Source organism: Chroicocephalus ridibundus, chromosome 4 (assembly GCF_963924245.1).
Source record: "Chroicocephalus ridibundus chromosome 4, bChrRid1.1, whole genome shotgun sequence".
Taxonomy (NCBI): Eukaryota; Metazoa; Chordata; class Aves; order Charadriiformes; family Laridae; genus Chroicocephalus; species Chroicocephalus ridibundus.
In genome coordinates, this window is record NC_086287.1 from 38,272,063 (window position 1) to 38,296,997 (window position 24,935).

At 34.5% G+C, this 24,935-nt stretch overlaps 1 protein-coding gene across 5 annotated transcripts in view; it reads right to left on the reverse strand.

Annotated features, from left to right (window-relative positions):
• FMN1 (formin 1) overlaps positions 1–24,935 on the reverse strand; it is a 208,423-nt gene that overhangs the window by 27,943 nt on the left and 155,545 nt on the right. For all 5 annotated transcript variants that reach the window (XM_063332259.1, XM_063332260.1, XM_063332258.1 and 2 more), the window contains one exon: positions 20,004–20,096. In XM_063332259.1, the coding sequence (XP_063188329.1) occupies positions 20,004–20,096 (93 nt within the window). The remainder of the gene's footprint in view (positions 1–20,003; positions 20,097–24,935) is intronic.

A 24,935-nucleotide genomic window follows, 5' to 3' on the forward strand; every position in this document is an offset into this window, starting at 1 on the left:
TTTGAAATATGGTTAGTGAATCTAAGCCCCTCTGTTACAGAATGCTCACACGAACTACTTAAAAGGAATTGATTTTCAAAGGATGGGCATTCTCCACTTCTGAAATTGTTTCCTGAGCTGGATACTCAAGCAAAGCACTAGTTTTTTCAAAAAATGTTGATCAATTCTTCTTAATACAGTGGAGCAACTTTAGCTGGGGCAGAATACCACATGTGTGAAACAATATTAATATGCAAAAGTTATTCCTATTATGCATTAGAATAATCCTGTAAGAGCCAATATTAACATAAACAGAATTCAGACACTTTATATAAAGATAAAGAACTCTATCCTTTTGCTGCTCAGGCTATAGGAGTGCATTGTCTGGTTGAAATACAGTTGCAAACTTGAGTTTACAGACAAGGCCACTGAGAAATTGATCCTGAATGGTTCCATTTCATTACAAGGCTGCCAACAGAGAGGTTTGTACTAAGACTTCAAAACATTTGCTGTTAACAAAACAAATTAATTTCAACTTATATGTTTACCTACATTGGGCAAGTATGCTTTATTTCAGTTTCCTCAGTTTCCTTAAGTTAAGAATATAATAACAGCTATATCAGATTGGCACAGGGATTCATCTAGCCCAATATCCTGCCTCTGGCAGGCACTGAAGCGGGTGCTCAGTTAGAGTTAAGGACCAGGACAAACACGTGATCCCTTCCCTGAGTGTTCTCTGGAGATTCTGTAGTTCATACAAATGTCTCCTGCAGTGGATGTCATTTCAACGTAACTCTCAATGGATTCTCTCCCAAGAACTTGCTCATTCTCTGCTTAAGCTTTTTAGCTTCTACAAACTGCTGTGGCAAGTGTTCTATAGCCTTACTGCACGTAGCACATTTTGCTTGTTTTGAAATGGACTCCTGATATTACTCTCTTGTATTAGAGAAAAGCATGACCGCAGTGATCATTGAAATACAGTGACTATTGTCATCAGCTTTTTGATTAGGATACTTTTGAAGCACATTTCCTCACTGTCCCCATTTATTGAGCATTGATTTGGTTTGCAGATAAGTTTTAGTGCTTGCAAACTAATTTCCATTAGGAGGAAACTAAACAGGAAGCTCCACAGCAAATGCACTCCAATAATTAATAGGGACAAAAGGACCAAAATAATGCTTGACCCTTCACACAGCTTTGAAACATAAATTAGAAACGTTCACCTCAGACTAAATATAACTCAAAGCCTAAACCTCTACTGTAAACACAATGGCCTCAGCTGCTTCAATCTGCTGATCCAATCCTACTGCACCAAATTATTCCATAATGCAGCTGTAGATGTTCTACATTACACATATACAGATTATTACATAGAGGTCCTTCAAAATGAGTTCGCATAAGCTGCATTTGGTAAGGAGACTCCCTTCTGTCTGGCCTTGGAGTCATTAGGCTTGACCAGCTTTGAAAATGACAGGGAACTGTCAAAAGTAAAGTTTGCTCATCTGTCTCACATCTAAATGCAAGTTCTTAATATGCTCTGCTGTTAGGATTTGGCTAAGTCCATATCCTGAATAAAGCATCAGATCCTGTCATATGACAAGCAGACAATCTTAATCAATATATGTTCTTTGAATATAAATACGAAAGCCAGGATCAATTAAGAATTTCTGTGTCTTTCTACAGACAAGGGCTTTGAAAGGAAAACAGGTATTTACAAAGCATGCAGTTCTAATTTTCTGTAAGAATATTCTTTTGTAATACAGACAGCTATAGACTCTGAAGACCAGCCACTAGTCTTAGTCATCTTGCTTTCTGTATCTAGCTCAAAGAATAAGAGAATAAATGGACTATGATCTTATGAATTTGCCTTATGAACCTGAGATATTTCTGGTGACTTCCTTTTATGAAAACGCAGAAGTAAGCATTTGAAGAGTCATAATCCTGTAACAGTTCTAAGAGTGAAACTTACTAGAATGAAATGGTAAAAAAACCCCCAACTTAGTTCTTCTACATATTTCTGCATTCTTCTACATCCTACAGTTCTTGCTGAGGATGGAACAGCATGCCAAATACTATTTTGAGAATGAGAAACTACCAGAAAATATTTATTTTTAATGGGTCTAATATATGCATAGCAGCTTCCGGTTACAACAGAACCAAGACCTCTTCATGCATCAGGCTACTACGAAATAGGTCCCCAAACAACAAAGGAAAGAAAATATTGGATACTGGCACAAACTAGAAGTTGGAGGTCAGTAACTACAAGAGACAAGCACAGAATGATGAAGGACAAAGAAGTATAAATGGATGGACACAACTGCACAAAAATCTCACAGCTATTCTGCCACTCCAGTCAAAATTTTTAACGCTTAATGAGTCTGACTGGATAAATTTATCCAGTATTATAAATACTGGATAAATTCTCTCTGGTGTTTCTTTCAGACCTTAAATATATGAATGCAAGTAAGAAGGGTAATTCACACAAGTCTACTGATCTAGTTGTACCCATTACAGCTGTCTTATTTTTCAGTATCCTACTATTTTCAGAATTGAAAGATCTAATGTGTAACTTTTTATAACTTTTCTAAGCATTCTGGAGCAATGACACTCTTCAAAATTATGAGAACACTCAGAGAAGTAGCAGTTAGAATGGAGACATTAGAACTCTTACTTTTATATTCCAAGGCTGAGTTCATGTGGTTCAAAAATGTATGCTTCTTGAACTTTTAGAGATTGGTAAATTATAAATTGGTAAAAGAAAAACCCCACCCTAAAACCAGGTATTTGATTTTTTTCCCCAAGGAAGGAAATAGATAATTTCTGACTCGTCTTCCAATGAACCACAGTTAAGATTAATACAGAATCTAGGATAAGACATAGACAGAAAAAAAAACAATCCCAAAACTCAAACAACAAAACCCCTACTGACATTACTCTCTAAACTTTATAGAGCCTAGATAGAGGTTGTTCAAACAGCGACAAAAGGTTATTGTGAAATTTTCTAGGCTCACAAGAACTCACCTTCCTTACTAGTCAAGACTAAAACTGCTTAAGTAGTCATGCTGAAAGGTAGTCAAAAGATGAAACCCGCCCTGGAACTTTACTATCCCTTTAATTAAAGATTGAGGAAAAGTATATCCGCGGAGAGGTTCAGTTGGGTTATCATTTTCCAAAAAGTCAAATATCACATTCTATGACATTACTGAGTAAGGAGAACAAGCAACAAGAGACCTTATTTTCTTGGTCTTTCTAAAGCATGAAGACATACCACCATTTGATAACAGAGACTCAAGTATCTTAGAAATTATCCATTGCTGATATAATTGGGTATCAGAAGCTGAACGCAGAAGACTCTATGACTAAAATCTCCATATATATCTCCAGTATCAAGTACAATTGTTGTATGAGGGAAACTGTTTTTAATAGCCCTGTTTAATCAGTGACTATGCAGAGCGGGAGAAAAAGCTCAAAGGTGGCCTACTAGATGGGTAGAAAGACTAGAGAGGATCATCAAAAGCAATATCTATTTTTGTACAAAATTCCGGACATGCTCCAGAAAAAAACTCCTAGACACTATAGCAATACAAAGAACAGCAGGATCAACAGCGGGATGAACTTAGCCTCTTTTGGTCTTGGTTTCAATAGATCTGTTGCCAGTGAAACTTTTTGAATTGACTTAATTTTTAAGAAATCCTTTACTCAAGAGTTACTGGCCTACAAGTAATAATATGGAAGATAAAATTTTCACAGGGCACTTGCTAGCTAGCACACGTCAGTTCTTTGAGCTGCAAAGAACTATCATGACCAATCTCATGAAAGTGAGCTTTCCTAAGGGTTGTTATTTTAGAGACCTGGTGGGTTGACCCCAGCCAGTAGCTATGCACCACACAGCCGCTTGCTCACTTGTCCCCCCTTCCCCTGCAGTGGGATGGGGGAGAGAACAGGAACAGCAAAAGCAAGAAAAACCTTACAGGTCAAGATAAAGTCAGTCCAATAAGTGGAGGAAAGTGGAAGAAAAAAGCAAGTGATGCAAGGTAATCACTCACTACCTCCCACAAGTAGATTGATGCCCAGCCATTTTTGGAGCAATGACTACCTCTCCCAAAATCCTTTCCCCTCCTTTTTTATTGCTGAGCATGACATTATCAAATTATGAAGTTTCAGAAATTCTAGAGTAGGTGCGTATCCTGTTCTAGAAAGAGATATAATCAAGAAAAATCCATCTGTCTAGAGCTATACATAAAACCTGAATTTTCTGCTATTTCTCCATTATTTTATTGAGTTACTTTTAATATAACTCTGCCTCCTGAGAAATAATATTACTTTTAAGATATTTCTATACAAAAAAGTTCTTATTACTTAAGAATTTACTTCATCTATAAACATAGCAAACAGGAGAGAATAAATACAGTGTAAAAATTTTAAAAATTTAAAAATTTTAAAATTTTATATTTCAGAAATAATAAAAAAACCTTAAGTGTTCTATGTACAGATTCCTAGCAACTAATTTTTCTCATATGTATTACTTGATTAACTTTCTTTAACTAGTTACTAACTTCCAATTGGTAGGCTTTAGGAAGTCATGGAATTCAACAGAGAGCCTGTAAATAACATGTAAATATTTCATTGTATTAGATTGTATAGACTGTATTAGATTGTTATTGTATTAGATTGATATACATGTATAGATTTCTATTCCAGTATATGAGAAAGCAAAAAATCCTCAAAACAAAAGATCCCACGCCCATCAAGAGATCTTTCTTCTATTGTACCAGTTAGGCAAGAAGGTCTGGGAGCAATGGAATCAATGAAGCCTGGCCTATTGTGGAGCTATATTTTAGGGTTAGTTCCCAGACAGATTCATTAATGTTTAATTAAGGGTTGAGTTCATGATACAGCCTTTCTCTCCCTGGAAGGCTAATAGGGTCACTCTTGTCTATTTAGCCACATTTTTTTTATTGAGATTTTAGGCACTTAATATCTTAGGATCTCTAACTCTGTCACATTTGGTCAAAATCGGCCAATGCATTAAAAATTATTGGCAGGGGAACAATCAACGGGCAGTGCGATCACTTAAGCCTTGTTTCCTTTACCTCTTCTCTAAATTAGAAAATGTCACGTATTTAACATGGGATTTGGCTATGCAGGTTTTTTTTAGATGGTTTAAATACTGGTATAGACATCTTAAATCCTTTCAAAACAATTTTCAGAACACTTGCTGCCATGAGGTCTTAATCATCCTTCCCTGAAACAGTCCTTATAAGTTTATTTTCCTTTGCAGTGGTACAAAAATTGTTTTTAACTAAGAAACCCACATCCAATGATGAAAACGTACAAATGTTTCTATCGTACAAAGAGTCTCTGTGCAGTCTTGGAAAGCTGCTTAACAAACAAGTTTCCCCACAAGTAACCAGGAATATTAGTTACCAACCTGCATCTTAGGTACTGAGCAAGTACTAATTAATTAACATTTATCGTAAAGAAACTGTTAAACATTATAAAAAATTCAGCACTTTTAGTGTTACCAAACCACAACAAATTTTAAACATTTGTATACACACAGAGGCACACAGCACCAGCAGAACACACTCAAGCAACACAGTCAAGAAAGTGTTTATTATCATAGGTAATAAAAAACCTAGGAAATTATGTTTTCTTTTAAAAGTGATAATGCTGTCTATAAATGTGCCAGAAAAAGTGTTGAAGGTCGTTTTACCAGAACATTAGAACTAACTATGAAGAAAAAAAAAAATATATTTATTTTTAGTCTTATGTGTCTTAAACTGTATGTTTCTTAGTACGAAGCTATTGAATTCTATGAGAGTAGATTTTTAAATTAAAGCTGGTTTTTTCAGTTAGCTTCTACACAAAAAGGTAATTGTTTCATTAAAATTAGGACTAACATTAGTCTTACTTTCCTGTGTTCTGGGGTTATTAATTACAAGGCAAGAATAAGCATTATATTCTTCAATTTCTTCAAATTAAATTATTTGAAACTGCATTCTGTTAAAATGCAATCAAGCCATTAATCTCTCATTCTCCCACACTTGTGATTCCAGAGAATAAATATTTTTTTAAAGCCTATTAGTAGTTAAACACTATAGAAATATATTCTAATTCTAATTTCTTTTTAATAAACTCTTATAATGTTGTGGTCAAATTCCAAGATTAATCTTTGAGATGACTAAATGTATCTAAACAGTTTATGGAACTGAAAAATTATTTCTAATCCTTTCAAACAGAACAAGGTTAAATCCAATCTGTTCTGTGTTTGGAAAAACTAACTATCCGGATTATCTGTAACTACAATCTCCTGTTGTAAGCAGAAGTAAAAACTTTAAGTATCAGCACATTTTTAGACCAAGGACAATACTTTTAAATAGTTGAATAATTATTAAAACCAATAAGAAGCAAGAGGTCTTCTCAAAAACAGAAGGAGGATATAAAAAAAAAAGTTAATTTGATGGTGAACCAGCCGCTAATCTGATGGGTAAAGAATGAATAATTATACAGATATAATTAAGCTAATTTCAGAAAAGCTTGTGAAATTTGTGGCCTGAAAACTTTCAGGAGAGAAAAGCCATAGCATTGCCTCCTCCTGTGGAATGGTAACAATGATTTATGAAGCTAAAGTCATTTCTGCTGATTGAGCTCAGTCAAGATTGGTTTCACATGATCAGCTAAAGTACAGCAATGCGTGATGTGTAGTGGCCCCACATGTTTGAACACACTAGGACATGCTCTTCTAGGTGATCCAAAGGATGGGGGTGGGGGGTTAAAAGCTGCTGCTTTGTTTTCTGTACATTTTCCCCTCATTAGGATACACTTCTCCTGCAAAGTAAGCCACTTCTGGTGGTCGGGAGCAAAGTCTCATTGTAAATGCACAGCAGGATAGTGGCAAAGCTGAGATTAATTCTCCATAGATTTATATAGACCTTTCTCACTGTTGATTGCTTGTACTGTTTCAAAGGTGCGTATGTTGCCTTTTTTTATTGCTGGTTACTGACTTTATTCCAGCATATGGTGGTTGGCGCCATGACACAAAGTGAACATTTTATACTAGAATTAAAGTGGATATTTGACAGTTTCTGTCAGAAAGTTCAGAGCAAAGAATTTGTGAGACAAGATTTATTGCATATTTTATATGGGACACATCTGTTTCTTTGCTACTTTTTTGTTTAAATAAAAAAAGCAATGAAGGTTCTTTAAGAAACAAAGACTATCAATAAAAAGCATGAACAGAAAAACTACATTATTGAGAACGAATTTAATCATTCTGACCTTCTAAAAATGTGCTGCTTGGAAGTATGACAGTCACCTTCCTCTTTTTGTTCAGGCGTATAGACAGGATGGGGGAGGAGAGTTAAGCCCAAACCGATTCTCAAATACCCAGCTACCCATATTTAAGGGTAAATCAAATCAAAATGAAAATCAAATTAAATCTAGGTATTGATATCAGATATTCACGTTTTAAAGTAAGGTGAAATATTAAGGTAGATTTTGCGTATTTTTTTTTTAACATCCATAGCTGCACTTCAGTGATGTTAAATGTGCCAAATGAACACTCCTTGTTTTGAAAATCTCTTATAAAACTGCAGATCAGGTATACAAGGTATGCAGCAAACTTTTCTACATTTATCTGTTAACATCACTGAACCTGATATATTTTGGTTTCTAAAGTTCAGTGTTTTAGTCTTCATCATACCTGAATCAAAACTGAATTTGGAGAACACCTAGCAGGATCCTGTTCAAGAAATAAAAGTATGCCGTATACAAGAGAGAAAAAAAAATCTTTCAATAAAACTCTGAATTTTTAACCAACAACCTTCCTGTTTATAGAGATCCGTATTTACTATGAAACCCTAAGATTCAGCTTCAGAAATATGAAATGTAAATAAGTAGAATTAAACAAGAAAGCATAAGTACAAAATAAAGAAATTATATTGCTCACATATCACATATGTCTTTATGAAAAAGCACACGTGTCTTATTTAACTTTTACTTAAAGAACGCATCAATAGAAAAACCAACTCTGTTGGACTACATACATTCTACACAAATAGTTATGAAAGTTTGTTAAAAACATAGGCTCAATTATTTCCCAAACAAAAATGTAGTAATTTCCTCTACAAAATCACAAATATTTTTCAAATTATTTCATACTACCAATGTATTTAATTCTTGGTTTTAACTCAAAGTTCTTCTACAATTTAGATTTAGACAAGAAAACTTATCTAGCTACGAGTTTGAAAGGCCTGCAATTTGAAATAAAATGTAAAAAAGAAGCAAACTTGGACCTGCAACATTTCTCCTTGCCACAAATACAATACAGGATACTAACTTTAAAAAATATTTTGTTAGGATTCTTTTAATCAATGCTTTTACAAGAAACACCAAACTGCATTCAAGTACTAGGCATACATTTTTTCTGAGCTTGCCTTCTGTGTGATAAACACATAAAGAATATATTTTAAAAAAAGGCTCTCTAAATGTCTAAATAAAAAATCTACTATCCTCTTGACAGGGAAAGGATGATGGGAAAAGTAAAGTATGTGTGACACATCAGTCAGGCCATTTAATTAATTCCTAGAAAGCACTCAGATACTATCATAGTGAGAGAAATGAGAGTGTATACAAAAGAAAAACAATCTCAAGTTAGCTTAATTTAAGAATGGGAAAGTAACAAAACAAGGGTTATTATTGCATCTACCTGATCTATTTTGGCTTTTTACAGCTTGCTTATTGTCTCTTGAACTGTATGCTGGGAATATCTTTATTTTTTTCCCCCCGTGGTGGAGGTAAACATTTTTATATTGTTCATGTTTATCCTCATGTGAAAGGAAAGCAGAGAATATGAGTATTACGTAACAGGACCAGGGAACGTGAGTGCAGCAGCTGAGCCCATGACTATCTTATTGTTTATGAGGTACCTCCTATCTCTTGGAAGTAGCTTTTACTCAATAATAATAGTAGGACCATGCAAAAGGCAGACAGTAGAATAGAAATATATGCAAATGATCATTTAACTGAAATCCTAAAAAAATGGAGGCAATTCTAACTGACCTAGTAGAAGAGTTAAATATAATTGTAGTCATAGTTGGCTTTACTTGACTACCATTTTGATTCTATCATCTTATCTATTAAAAACACAAAAACTATTTCTGAGAATCATAATTAACACAAACCATACCAATACCTTTTGTATCTAAATTAATTCTGCCATACTAACCCAGTCATAGTGAGCATAATTCCTCTTCATTTTTTTCTCCATTAGAACAACAAAGTCTTGAATGGACTTAAAAAATGATATGCAGAGTAAAAGTAACAATATACTATGGAATTTGATGCATCTGCATCTACAATGGCAGAATAATCTTTACATCAAATATTTAATAGGGCAATTTATTTTACAACATTTTTGGAAGTGATATAAAATGTTTGGAAGTGATTTTTTAAATTTGAAAAGCAATTTTAAATCTTGAGACAATTTACTTACTTCATATCAAAACCAAAGCAATATCAAACTACATTGAAATGAAAAATGACTGGCATTTAAAAGGCAGGAAAGTCAAAGTTCCCCTACCATTATTTCAAACAGAAATGAGAGTCAGCTCTCCTAATTAAGCTTGGGGATTCTCTGTCCTAGGAACTGCCCAATTACATGTAAGCAAAGAATCCCTGATGTGGAAAGCTTAAATAATCTTAATCATAAATACGCCTTATCCAACTGCCATTCAACTCTTAAGTCAATGCTGGGTCAGGCTCTTTGTGCAAACTCAAGGTAAGGAAACACATTATAAACATTTACTGATTAACTGTACTGATAACTCTATAGATAATCAAACCACATTTTATAGAACAGTTTTTCCTTTTAGCATTGTATTCTTTAACATTTTTCTGCTTGGCCACAGAAGCTACACTGTTGTGTCTAGTCAGGTATCGCTGCCTGGGGCACTAGGACCCTCTCTGATACCATGTTCCATTTCAGAGATGGCAACAGTTTGCGAAGGGAGTTTTCAGGTTGTAAGGCATTCTCAAGATGGAATTCTTCATGCACATGCTTTGTACAAATAGTTATATCCTAAAATAAGCTTTACAGTAGCTGAAAAGAGGTCCTTTGAGAAATATTTTTAGACACTTTCAAAGTAGATAATTTGGGACAAAGTTTAGATAGAAGAAAAATCATGATGCTAAAAAGCTTGGATTGATTTACACGCCATGAAAGAAGTACTGTTCCAATCAATTACATACATACATCTCTTAAGAGAAATAAAACTACTGATTTCTCCAACTCTGTCAAGGTGTTCACAAAGCAGGACTGCAGGGGGTCTTTGCAGAACAAAGGTACATTTCAAAATATCTTGCCTTGGCATCTGAAGTATTTAGGCACAAAGATATTACAGAAGTTGTTGCAGGAAAAGTTGAATGATGACCTGAAATCAGACTTTTCCTACATTTAGAAGTCAGTCTTATCACAGCTGTAGTTGTACAACACTGTATCATCCGTATGTTTTTACTCTGTTTTGAGTAAATTTTTGAGTTTACAATTAAACAATTTTGAGAGTTTAGCACCAACCTGGTGCTTTGTGTTTTAACTGGCTTCAAATTTCTGAGAATTGCCCTGTGAACATTGTGATTGTTATTTTTGTTCTCAAAACAAATGGTCCTGCTACATCCTGTTCAACAGGTTTGGGCGTCAAATTTATTTATCTTTTTTCTTCGAAAGAAGCTTCCTTCTGATTGCTATTTCCTGTCTGGCCTACAGATTTTACCTGTTATCATTGCTTAAAAAAGGAAAACACAGTTTACACCATAACAGAACCTAATCCAGAGAGCTCCAATTTCCTGATAAAATTTTCAGCACCTAGTATTTTTATCAATCATGCTCCAAAGCATTAAAACAGGATATTCATGTGTTTGCACAGGTCCAAAACATCACTGAGAAAAATGATCAACATACCCAAAGTATGAAAGAAATTCTACATAAATGCGTACCAGATTAAGTATGTTATTGCCATAATCAGTTTGCATTATGGTAGCAGAGAAGGGTATTTCCAAGCTTAATCCAAAGACTATGGTGTGAAATTACAGAGTATGTGGGACAAACATAAGGTGAGAGTGACCAATGTGATGGTAGGCATTAAAGTCTTTTTAGAGCAAGTGTGTTTGGGACTTTCATTATTTATTAAGTGCATTAATATCTTCTATCCAATCCTTTCCACTTCTTGAGTCTGCTCTTTCCTTGCAGTAATATCTTCTATATATGTAAGCACTTGCTCATAGGATAAATAATCTAAAGTAATTAATCAGTGAGCATCCTGATTTCCTGCCAAGAAAAGTTTTGACAGGTATTTAAATTATATTAGTTCATTGACTTTAAATATCAGACAATATAAGACAAGGATGTAAACAGAGAGGAAATTCAGATAAACTGCATGCTAGCGGTGTTGACTGCAGTACAGCAACAGAAGAAGATAAGTAGATAAATAGGAAATCATGGGTAAAATTCATAAGAATACAGTAAAGAAGAAAAAAGCAGCTGGACGGAAAGACTAGCCTAATAGGATCCCTGTGAAAAACCAACGTATATAACCTATGGTTCTGTTTACCTATAAGCCTCTGATATAGGCTCTGGAAGAAATCTCGTGGAATTGAGCAGAAAATAAGGGTTTCAATGATAATTTAAGAGACTGATAGACACTAGACAGCTGATTGTGGTTATACTAAAGGTACCAGTAATACTATGTATAGATTTTATAACTATCACATACATCATAATGTTTTTGTATTAAATCAAGGGTATCAACACTAACATTCGTTATGTCACTCAGTCGCTACTAATAGGAAATGCTTCTGTATCATGAAGTGCCAGTGACTTTGCAGCAGCCACGGTAATTCGGTATAACGCAACAGCATTGAAAAGAAGCAAGAAACTGTTGTCTCTAACAGATTCTTTCCTTGGCTTCTAAAAGAAGATACCATTGCATTTTTAATTACAAGTCCTTCTAAATTACATCGATATTACACATTCTAAGGGAGTGCAACCCTCCAATTTTTATCCTAAGTCATGATATAGAGGAACTTATTATAGCAATTTGATGTATATGTGTCTCACAAATAATCAATTGAAAGTTTCCTGAAAAGTTATAGTTTCAATTAACATAAATTTTCAGGACTTTGATGCTGGTAATTCTTCTGGTAGTGTAGGAGGAAACATTCATTTCAGAGCAAATTCTTGTTCTTTGAATCAGCTCACTGTCAATATTGCATTAGTTAGAGGCATATGGATGCAATCACATTCCAGGACACCTTATTTGGTGTCCTATGGACCAAGACTATTGTCTAACTACACAATCTCAAGAGTACCACAGCAATAAGATTCTGTGCTTTGCAGATTCATGCCAATTTATGTAAATCACTCTTTCATCTGTTTAAATACAACGATCTTTGAGTGATGAAAACAGTTATGACTGTCACAAACAGTTTGAAAGATTAAAGAAATTCTGCTGCTGGCATATAAAACAGCGTTCCACATCTAAACACAAACTTTGCCTGGTCTGTAATGTCATTGCTGGGAAGGATAAAAAGTTTAAAGCAAACATTATCACTGCAAGGAAGTATGACATATTTTTCATGTTTGACACTGGACATAAATATCCTCCCACACTGTTTAATGTGAGAACTGCACATGTGTGGCAGAGATAATAAAACATCTCAGTGAAAACAAATGAAGGGGAAAAAAGAGTTATGATAAGTAGAACAGAAAATAAAGCTTTGAAGTTAAAAGTCTTCATATTTGTACAGTTTATTCACAAAAGGAAGACTCAGTAGTTGATAAGCAGACTGGATAGTCACAGAATCTGCAAGAGAGTCTGATGTCCTGTAGAACTGGTTATCTTTATAGAAAGAGGTTCTTTGGTTGACAGAAGCAGCTTCATAATTGCAGGTAACAGAAAATCAGGGCAACGGTAAAATCCTTGTAAATGCTATTGCTCTTCTGCTCTTGTTTTTACGCACCATATTTTAAAAAGCAGCTGTTACTGAAATTTGGTGCTCTTAAAAATTATTCTTGATTTTCTTGCTTCACTTATTCAACATCAAAAAGTTCAAGAGCTTGACAAATACAATGGAACACAAGTACCATAATCCGATATGTAGATTAAGGTAGAGGAGTACAACACTATTGGGAAGACAAGTAAGTGACTTAGTTTCACATGCAGTTCTAGAATATTATTTTTCTTTCTTTCTGTTAATATTCTTCTTGGGGAGAAAAGCTATATTTTTATTGCAGAGAAGTAAGAATTATAAATACTCCTTAGGGGTTTCTGATGTTTTGGGAAGTCATTACAGGCAAGCTCTACCAAACTGCTATGAATAAGGAATTAAAACATAATCTCTATATCTGTTTTAAAAACAACAATGTAATGTTGTCAGACTCTTAAAGGAAACAAGTGCCAATGTAAATTTCTTCCTAATCTCTGACTGTATTAAAATTTATAAAGGTATGTCCTGTTGACAGTAAGAGAGAAATATAAAAAATTATTGTACTGTGAAAATGGTACTGATAATAGCGTCTTGGAGCATTCTTGACTTCTGATTCACTACTACTAAATGACATTAGCATCCTGCTTTATACTTCATAGAGTGCTTTGGGTTGAGAAGCAGTAGAGTTTTGAATGGAAAGATTTTTTTTTGCTGTAATAAAAGAAATTATACTATCATGCTCCTACACTCAAAATACTTACAGAGCTATAAACTAAGACAGGAAGTTGCTTTCCCTGGGCTAATACAAGACGTGCTGCTAGATGAAGAGAATAAATCACCATGCATGAACACCTAGAGCGCAAGAACAACATTTAAGATGGAATATTTATACACGGAGGAACAAGTAGGAAATAATCAACGAGAAATCAAAAGTCTACCAGCTGAAATATACACAGTAGAGTTAAAGAAAAGTTGGTGGCATAAATTATAAGCAATTATAAGATGGTATTTTATGTACTGTTGAGGAAGAAAACGGAAACAACTAAAGTTGGAAGAAAATAAGATGGTAACGAGTAATATGATGATAAAATTATTTGAGTAGGGATATTAGGAATGAAAACCAGCAGTAATAAAAATATCCCCCTGGATGCTAGCTTGAAATCAAGATCTAAATGATTTATGGTTTCAATTACTTGGTTAAAAGAAGTCAAATATACTTCAACAAGGTTTCACTTAGAACTCTGTGATCTAAAAACCAGTGATTCCAAATAAAGAATCAGTATTTCATGTTCTTACTGCTGAACAAGTTTGTAAGAAAATACAGAATCACAGTATCCAATGAGAATTTGTTACTTAAATTGAATAAATTATTTATCTGGAAATAAAGTTATGAAGGTGTAACTGAGCGAGGCATGAAGGCATGGAGACATGCATGAGAAAGGAATTAACAATTCTTTATGTAATGGCAGTGACCTAAATCAAACAGTTCACGTGAAATTGCTTCACACATTTGAAAAGGCCAGGAACCTAGCTCTCTGCCTTTTTAGGCAGCCAGGTATGTTATGGAATCGCACAAATCTCCCTGTTTATCCTCCCTAGTCTCATGTCAGAGAGTGTAGCGGTTTTGATCAGAGTTTCTGGCCAGTACACGTGGATGTTGTTTTTCCATAACATTTCTTAATTTCTTGGTATAATCCCCCAAAGAATAATACAAAACAGAAAGTAGTTAACATACAAGCGAAGGGGGCTAGCCTTAATAGAATTTATTTCTCGTTTTCTTCCCCACTGGACTGCCTCAACAATCCTCTACAGGGCATTCCAACAGGCAAATGAGGAAATGTGGATCAAAGTTCCTGCACCAGAAATACATTAAAAAGCGCAATAGACTGGATGCTTGCCCAGGTAGCTACTGCAGCCTGGCTAAAATTATTAAGAAAAAATCACTCAGCAGTAAAAAACATATTTACCGACATTTTCCATGTGGTTGCTAACCTTGTCTGAAAAATGCACTACCTCCTGACCTAATGCTGTGGTCAGTAGCTTGGCCCATGAGTCTGTTTTTCTATTGTACAGTCCCATGACTGCACAGTGTTCTTTTACATAGTATAAGACCTACAGAAGTTGTAGCAAAGCAATGAACTTAATGTTTCCGAAGTGCTAGGCTAGAATTCTAAACACGGGACAATTGCTTTTCCTATAGGATTAATCTCAACTGATCTACTTTATTTGACAAATCCCTCCCTCTCCATTTTGCCTGCCACCTTGGACACTTCAGTGTATCACGTGCCTTTCCCAAATAGCTTTGCTTTCCACTATTAATGATTTTCAAAAACTGTTCTGTCTTGACATCAGGCTACTTGCTTCCCAGGCTCTGTTGTAAACTAAATGCATTCCTTTAATAGCTAAGTCTCCATCACCAAGATGCTTTCTTCTTAGAGAAATGCAGAGAGGCAGCTATGCTTTTCCTATGCTAACTGCTATGAAGCATAAAGACTTTTTGATTTGCACATTCCAGTATATGAGGGAGGAAATCGAGCCCAGATTAAAGTTTTTACATACTTTCTGACCTGGAACCAATGAAGGGGAATTTGGGACCCGATTTTGCAAGATCCTGCATGAATCTGTGTTACGCATTTCCACATCTATTAAAATGGACAAACAATGTGAAATAGTCAAGCAGCAAAATAAGAAATTAATTTTTTAAGGCTATTCGCCTACTCCTGTATGTCATTTACTTTCTGGTTTATATTATTCCTGAGAGAATGCATAAGGAGAATAAGAAACGTCATGAAAAACTAACACCAATGGCTACTGGCCAGAATCCCTTCTTGTGAGCTTCGTAGCTGCAGTAACCAAACTCTTTCTTTTCTCCTTTTCAAAATAGAGTATTTTGCATCTTTCTCATATTCATCTAGCTATTCTGATTTTTTGTATGAGGTAGCTTCATATCAAAAGAAGAATTTTCTTCTAAGCAATTCTGAGGAAGAATGTCATAAATTAAGGAGCATTCCTTAATTAATTACATTAATTCCTTAATTAAACCAACCATTAATTTCAGTATTTCAAAGTTCTTGTTGCATATCATTGCACATTAAATGGAAAACATTATGAACATAATTTGGAAAAAAACATACAGTAATTCCACTGTAAGTGTATATTAATTTATAGCAATTCTTAGGTCTCCATATTAAGGTAAAACTATTCTAATTTGTTGCATATAATATAATTAACTCTACTGAAGATTATTTCCACTTTGAGAATAATCTAAACCCTTTTCAAGAAGCATGGGCATATCAAATACAGCTAATGGAGTATTAATACAGTTTACACATTATGTCTTTCATGTGGGAATCACAAAGTACTTGACAAAGATTATCTTTCACTACACAAAATGGCAAGATCATTATTTAACATTCTGTGTACCAGAAAAGTTGAAACACTCTCTGAAAAAGATTAACCAACTATTCTAGCATCCCATGTCAAGTAGCTAAACTGGGAACAGAACCTAAAGGTTCTGGCACCTAACTCCCTTTTGAAGGCACCAGACTACATTACATCCAGTTACACAAACCAGCACTGACATCAGCAGAAGTACAGTTTATCCCCTCTAGAATTTTAGAATGTCAGTCTCCATAACACTCTCAGTGTTTTTTGTTACAACACAGCAATTTAATTGGTATTAATTGTAATTAGGAAATGTAAACAGTTCAGTTTAAGGAAATCAATATGTTTTTTTTCTTACAGTATTTCCAACTTAGCATTGACTAGAAATGATGGGAAATTGTGCATTCAAGAAAAACCTGAATATCTATGAGTTCCAGCCCTATTTTCAAGCCAGAAGTTTCAGAAAAGCATCTGAGCTTTGGATACTTGCTGTGAGCTGGCAGAAAGATAACAGTTTTTTCTTGCATTTGCTTAAACCAGCCACAACTGTTTTTTAAACAAACAAAACTGAAAGCAGATGCTTAACGGATGCGCAGTATTATCAGTTAACTCCTAATGTCAGAAAAGCAGCTGAACCTCTGAGCTTGACATTTGTCCAATGCCTATTTTAGTACCATAAATCAAGATGGGTTTCTGTGTTATTTTTACCTATCTCCAGTGTAGAATTTTATAGGATTTCCATTCTAATAACTCAGAAAGTACCATCCACCAATTATAAAGATTTGAATCGATCAGGTGACTGAAGGAGAAATTGGGTCAATAATTACAGGATCTGACAACCTACCGACAACTCATCTCAGAAAAAAGGTAGAGGAAACAGAAATGTCAAAAGATGAGAAGTTAAATTAGACAAAATTAAATGTGTATGATTAGATACCATAAACTGCAATATTATAAAGCAAAAGGAGAACAAGGGAATATAGGAAAAAAGTGGACAAGTAAGTAATTCTTGTAGGTTTGCTCTTTCTAGAATACAAAAAATCCAATAAATTTAATAATTTATATCAAGAAGTCATTGTCCCAGGACACCGTGCAGGAATGTATCCTCTCTTTTTAAAAAAATATATACATTTAAATGCATTATTCACAAACATAGGGATAAAATTTTCTGTTACACTGACAATGGTAAATATATCTCAATTTCCACATTGATAGGCATAAACAGGGCAAATGTTTGGAGGAATATGTTTTTCTATTTGAAATTGTAATGGACAATTAAATTGTGAATTTCTCTGAAGCAGAACTAATCTTCTTCCAAGATCAACTAGGAATTTTCATCATATTCCACTCATCAGAAAACAGTACCCTCAGCTTTGCAGGAGAAACCAGGTACTGTGTTGCCTTTATTTTTGGGGACTGTGGTGATAAGCATTTGCTATTCCTTCTGCTGGTTTTAGCTGGGGTGGAGTTAACTTCCTTCATAGCAGCTCGTATCATGCTGTGCATTGGGTTTGTGACTAAGCAGCGCTGATAACACACTGACGTTTCAGTTATTGCTGAACAGTGCTTGCACAGAACCAAGGCCTTCTCTATTTCTAACGCTGATCCCCAGAAAGTAGACTGGGGGTGCACAAGAAGTTGGGAGGAGCCACAACTGGGACAGCTGGCCGAATCGACCAAAGGGATAACCCATACCATATGACATTATGCTCAGCAATAAATCTGGGGAAAGAAGGAGGAAGCGGGGGCAGTTCAGAGTTATGGTATTTGCCTTCCCAAGTAGTGGTTACGCATAATCAAGTCCTGCTTTCCTGGAAATGGCTGACCACCTGCCTAACTGATGGGAAATAGTGAATTCCTTATTTCGCTTTGCTTGTGCACGCAGCTTTTGCTTCCCTTATTAAATTGTCTTTATCTCAACCCATGAGTTTTCTCTCTTTTACCCTTCCGACCCTCTTTCCTACCCCACTGAGTGGGAGTGGGCGAGCAGCTGCGTGGTGCTTAGCTGCCCACCGGATTACCCACAACAGTCCTAAGAGATCCAGGGTGTAATAAGAATTACAGCATCTGTGATATGATCGTGAAAGACACCATTTGGTCAGGGTCTTGGCAAGACCTGGGCAAAATTGAATTATGGCCCAGATCTACATCTGAGTCTGTCATTTTGACTGCTCCGCTCTGATGCATTTCTGGCCAGTAGTGAGGAAAGAATGCTCTAACAGGGTAATTCATACGGTAGAATGAATCAATTAATCTCTACAAGATACAATTACACTGGTCTGCTACAATACTTTGGCAAGCAAGATCAAGAAGCATACTGGAGATCATAATGGTTCTGTAGAAACATAAATAGTACTATCTCTATCTTGATGTTATTGTTAAACTGTAAGTGAAAATTTCCAATTAAATAAGTTGGAAAGACAATACAGCTGTCCTGCAATGACATAAAGATTTCCATTATACTTTTTTTTGTTTTACAAGTTCTGTGGCAAGAAATTTGCAGCTTTAATACTGTCCAAGTACACTTGCAACTAAAAGAAAAAATATATCAAATAAATATATCAATTGAGCTCCATAGCCTGGGAAAAGGGTGAGGAAGAATATTAGTTTATTTAACAGTACAATTTAACAGAGACTGATACTTTTAAAACATCCTGTTTTCACTTATCGAAGTATTTAATAAGGTAGCCTCATGAAATAAAGTTATTAAAAAGACATCAGGACAATCTTTATAAAAAGGACTAGCTAATTCATAAATTATTAGAACAATCTGAATGATCACTAAGAGTAAGTAAACATTTTGCCTAGATTAGTGGATTCAGGTAGTTCACTTGACTTCTCAAACACTAAATTGTTAAACTGTTCACGATTTCTGTGAGAAATAGTAGCCCTTTGGTAATGCTTTATTCTGAACAATTCTTAATATAGAAATCAGAAATGCAGCACTTACTCTGTTTACCCAAATACTCTGTACTCCTACACCTGGGGGCAGGGGATAAGGGCATCTATTCCCTTATCTATTTTGCACAGCTCTAGAGACAATGCTGCTGGCAGAAGCAGGTGACTGGGAACACATAGGCTGGGAAAAACGAGAAAGCAGGACTGTTCTTTTCAAAAACAGCAACTGGTGTTTACATTGCCTTGAACTGATGATCAAATTGTACCTTGGATCCCACCCCTGCTGTCTTCGGACTCTAGACTGGTAAAACACTTCCTTACACCTATTTCTGTCTCACAAAAGACAAAAATCTTTAAATCTGAATTAGTCAGTTCATAAGCCCACACTATTGATAAAAGATGCCATTACTTCATGTACATATGTGAACTTTTTCTAGAAGGGTATTTTTCATTCTAGTCTTTTATAAATGTGAAGCTTTATATTCCCTCTGATTTGCTCTATGATGATTAAAGAACAAAGCAGAAAATAATCAATAGGAAATGGGTGAGATGAAGGGAACAATTATCTTTGACAACTGATGTCCGAGATCTGCATAACCATTATTCTTAACATATATTAGGCATATTAGGAATATAACCCATAACAGTTAGTAGGAATTTTCGGAGGCAACAGATAGTTAATGCAGCTTACATTATGTATAACTTTGTAAACCACTACACTATTTACCAATAATATTTTCTTTTTCAAATGTGGTTACCTTTCTGGAAGAATTCCTCTAATTTCTCCTTGAAGGGCTGGAGATGCTCTTCAGAAGACTCTCTGCAAACTAACTTCATCTGTTTTTCAGAGGCTACAAAAAGAAGTTGAGAGACATTTGTGGCGGAATTTGTTTACCAGAAGTAGATGTCAACACTGTAGAAGACTACATCTAAATTAGTCACCCAGACTTACTTCAGATGAAATGGAAATAAATAAGCACTAAGGAATCCAGCAATTACATTAAAATAAAAAATACTAATACCAGTCTAGCACATCAAATAGAAAATTCTATATGTGTTTAAAGAGTGGAATTTGTCTTTAGTAATGACTTTGTCCTAAAACTCCAGCCGTTTGCTGAGACTTGCCACTGACACAGCTTGCCTCACACACAAATTCTAGATGGTATTTAAAACTCTACACTTTCTTTCTGTGGTGAGTGGAGCATGCCTTGTATCTGGACTGATTTTAGTCAATCAATGCCAAGCATCCTATACTCAACCATTTTTCCTAACACAAATACAGGAATTCAGCTTTACTTAAGCATTCAAATTCCAGGCCATGATATGAAATAGCAGCCTGTGAGAAAGGTAAATTACACATAACTGCATTTTTTTTTACTGTTTAATCTGTCTGTTATTTTAAGACCTGATGCCACGCCAGTTTCTAAAAACTCCAGGTTATTTGCCAATGAATTTTAACATTCCTATAACTTCTAGTAAACTTTGTAGATCCCAGCGTTCCACATTAAAGATGAAATGAGACTGTTAGAAATCAAAATGCAATTACCTTCCATTTAGCAACTGAATTTATGAACTACTATAAGATTTTTTTCCCCCCACAACTCTTCATTCCCAAGAAGTTAAATTTAGGTGGAAATTTATTTTGGAGTTAAACACAAGAGTTACAGTTTGGCTGCATGAAACATATTCACACCATATTGCTACCACCATTATATAATTCAACTTACTGCAGCAAAAATTAGTATAAAACTGTGGAAACAAGTTGAGAATTTGTAACTAAAATGTCCTGTTAATGTAAGTTTGCAGTGCAGTGAAAAAAGTCACTGGAAGTTCGAAAACAGATGCATACATTTTATTGGACAACTAGTAGTGTGCCTGTAACACTCTTGGACCATCAGGATTTACAAAAAGACAGCTTTTCAATTAATTGGGATCAGAAAAACATTCGGACAGTTGTTATGGAAAACTGTTGAAAAGATAATTGTTCCCACCAAAGTGTATCTTTTAATCTAGCATCCCTCCACGACTCAAGTAGGTTGTGGACTATGACATTACTGGGGAGCTCCAGAGCTTATGTAAAATGGCCTGTGCTAGAGTCTAAGTTTATCTTTAATCTCTAGTCTTGCAACCTTTATCATAAGACAGGCCTTTGAAACTGTTCAGAGAAAAGTTAATGGATATTTTTTTGTACGCCAGACAGCAGGCAGAATGAAGTGTTAATTTAAACACAACAGATTGGGAAAGAAACTCTTTTATTAGCTGCTCAGTTATGTGTCTTTAATTAAATTAAGCAAAACAAATCAGAAATTAGGGAAGTTTATGTGACTTCTAAAGATCATTTTCTTATGATACATGCCTCTTACCATGCAAAATCTGAACTTTCCATGACTGTTATCATACACTGAATGAAATGTATGTATAATTAACATTTATGTTTGTAGAAGCAGAAGGAGATTTCTATAGCTATTCAAGCAAATTGTAACACTTCATTTGGAAAAAGATGGACACATTAAAATTGTATAGGGGAAAAAATCTAGCAAAAAAACTGAGCCAATATTGTTACATTTCTGACTGGAAGTTTGAACAAAGTATCAGCTACAGGTTTGCATTTTTTCTTTGTGTTTAAAAAAAAATCTACAGAAAATTATATAAGGCAATATTTGGAAATTATTTTAGATAAATATAAAATTACAAAAGTTTAATACAGTGACTATAGAATGCACATGATTACTACAAACATGTAAGGTTGCAATGATTGCAAGCCAATAATTATTTTATAATAATCTTATATAAATAAATTTGTATACATCTATACAGAAGTAGATTTCTATGAACATGTATTATAATAGTAAGCTTGTAGCTACAGTAATATCTAAACATACTCTAGAAAGGTGTTTTCCCAATCATATGGTGTGGCTATTGCATTGTCTAGAGTATTAAAAGCTTCCTAGATGCTTCCTATGAGCTTTAATAACACAAGATTTAGAAAAGTTACTCAGATATGTCCCATGTAAATATTTAAATGACCAAGACTAGGATTAATTGTTTCTATATTAAAAATAAAGCACATATAAAACCACTTCAATATTTTTTTTAAAATAAAGACAACTAACATTAACCTTAATCATATGACAAAAGCTACCGGAAAAAAATATGGACAAGAAGAAGTACCAATGTATAGAGAAAAAGCTGATTTTGGTAGTGAATTCTTAAGAAGAACACTAAAGTCCTTAACAAGGTGGTCAACATTTGGCATGAGGGGAAAGGAAGAGTAAGAAGAAAGGCACAGAAAAGAAGAGCAAATGAGCCAGATAACATAAAATAAATGAATCGGGGTGCTGAATAAAACTCTGAAAGTTTGATATGAGATGAAATGTGATGAGATACCAGTTTGCATTGCTTAAGTCATCTTGAAACAATGAAACTGAAAGAGACAAAAGAAGTTGAGTAAATGCTGTCAGACTCTAAGAATTTACATTATTGGAAAGCCTTAAAAAGAGACCTTTGGATGATTCTCTCTGCTGACGATATTTATCTAGATGATATCTATCTAAACCTAAAACTAAAATTTATCAGTTTACTTCCTGAAGTTCTTTCAGATAACTGCCAAAACAGACTGAAGGGGTCTGAGAAAGTTTTAGCTTTGAGCTAAAGGAATTAAGGACAAAGGTGATGAAGTGAAAATCTGTTAATCACAAATGCAATTTATTTGCCCTATACTGCTTAATTCTCCTTTATCTGACTCTGAATTTAGGTTATACTTCACTCAATAACCTATACTTTTGGTCTACAAACAAGTAAGTACCTGTGGGCAACTGAAGGTTAACTAGTTCTGTTTAAAGTCAATTGCACTGAAATAAAACTTGAATTTATTTACTTGATAACATTAAAAATTAGAAACATCACATAGGTACGGAGTGACTGGCTGAAGGTGGTCATGAACTTCAGCTGAACTGCAGTCTCAAAAATTTTGTATTCCTGCTGAAATCTCTCCAGTCTCAGTCTTCCCTTCAATACTGAAATGTCCTATGCAGAATAATGATTCCTTGCCCAATACCTGTAAGAAAATGATGGCTAGGACCACCAACCAGATGTATCTTTTAGGCTGAAGAACTCTGGAACATCATCAAATTTGCCTGGGGATGGATATGGCAAAGAATGGTGGAAGTGTGTTCAAAGGACTCACAAGTCAGATACAAATAAAGACGCACTTGGAAGAGGAAAAAGATTTTCATGACAGGGTTAAATCAAAGGTTTTGATCAAAATGGCAGTTGTAATTCTACATATTAAAGTCAGCTGGTCTTTGTCAATATAGGTTTGTAATATTGGTGAAATATATGGCTACCATATAACTCTATGATCTGCCTCAGTTCTACACAACATAATATCAGAGAATCACAGAACTGCATGGGTTGGAAGTGACCTTTGGAGATCATCTAGACCAACCTCCAAAATATAAAATATAAATATAAAATATAAAAATATAAAGGTTTCTGTTAATTAACATTCATTGAATTTCCTGTTATATAAGGTTTCTTTTTTTTGTTTAGTCAAAAATTTGCTGGAAATATATTGTTTAAAAATAATAAAATTACGAAGTCATGCCAAACATTACATTAAAATTAAAAAATGAAAACTGAAAGGTCCTGTTCCATCAGCTGCCCTGATTTTCTTTGCTAAAAATGCTATAATGTGTGAGGGAACATTACATGATTTTTAAAATATTTTTAATATATTTTTTCCCATATTTAATAGGAACCCCTTCTTTTTAAAAATAAAAATATTTTGGCAAGGTTTTTATTAGAATTATTCTGAGGTAGAGGATCCTATTATTGATCCCTTCTTTGAAATAGATTCTGAAAAGCTTTCTGAAAAAAATTTCTTTCTGAAATTCTGAGGAATCTGAAGGAAATCTGGGGAATCTGATAGCTAACACCCCACATGTACACTTCTCTCACCATCTCACTCCAAAATAATCCTTTGAGAAAATAAACAACCTGTTTCAGCATTACTGAGTTCAAACAGATGCAAATTCTCCATTACTGTAATAAGCTTTTGGTCTATTTCTTGGTATGCACTGTATGTTAGTGAAATTAAATGTAATATGCTACTTTGAAAATTGTTTATTTCTAAATGAGCTATTGCAAAAAAAGAAAATATGAGTGTGCGAAAGTATTTGAAAGCCCTTACAGATTGTTGGATGTACATCATACTTCACCCACTGCAAATCTTGGCCACAGAAATGGAAACCATTAGCAAAATATTAAAACAAAGCTGGAAACTGCTGATTATCAGTTTGCCACTGTCTTCAGATTTAATGTAGTACTTGGCTCAAAAAGTTCTTTAAAAATCCCCAATATAAGTGAAAATATTTACAAAATAGAATGTCTCTCACTTAATGCCTATTGGGCAATCGTCCTTTAAAACTCCACAGACACTTGTAAATCTGTCAAAAGAATCACTGCCCATAAACAAACTTTCACGTAAAGAGCATTTCAGTGTCAATCAGACAGGATTTGGAATTTTTTAAGCACCATTTTTAAAGTAAACGCAAAACCAGAAATAGTTTAATGTTGATAACAGTAAATTACTAACTACTTACTCACCAGAACCTACCAGTAGCATTTACAGGAATCATCCTGACAGTGAAACCAAGTATCGACACCATGAATTCCTATAAACCTGTCAC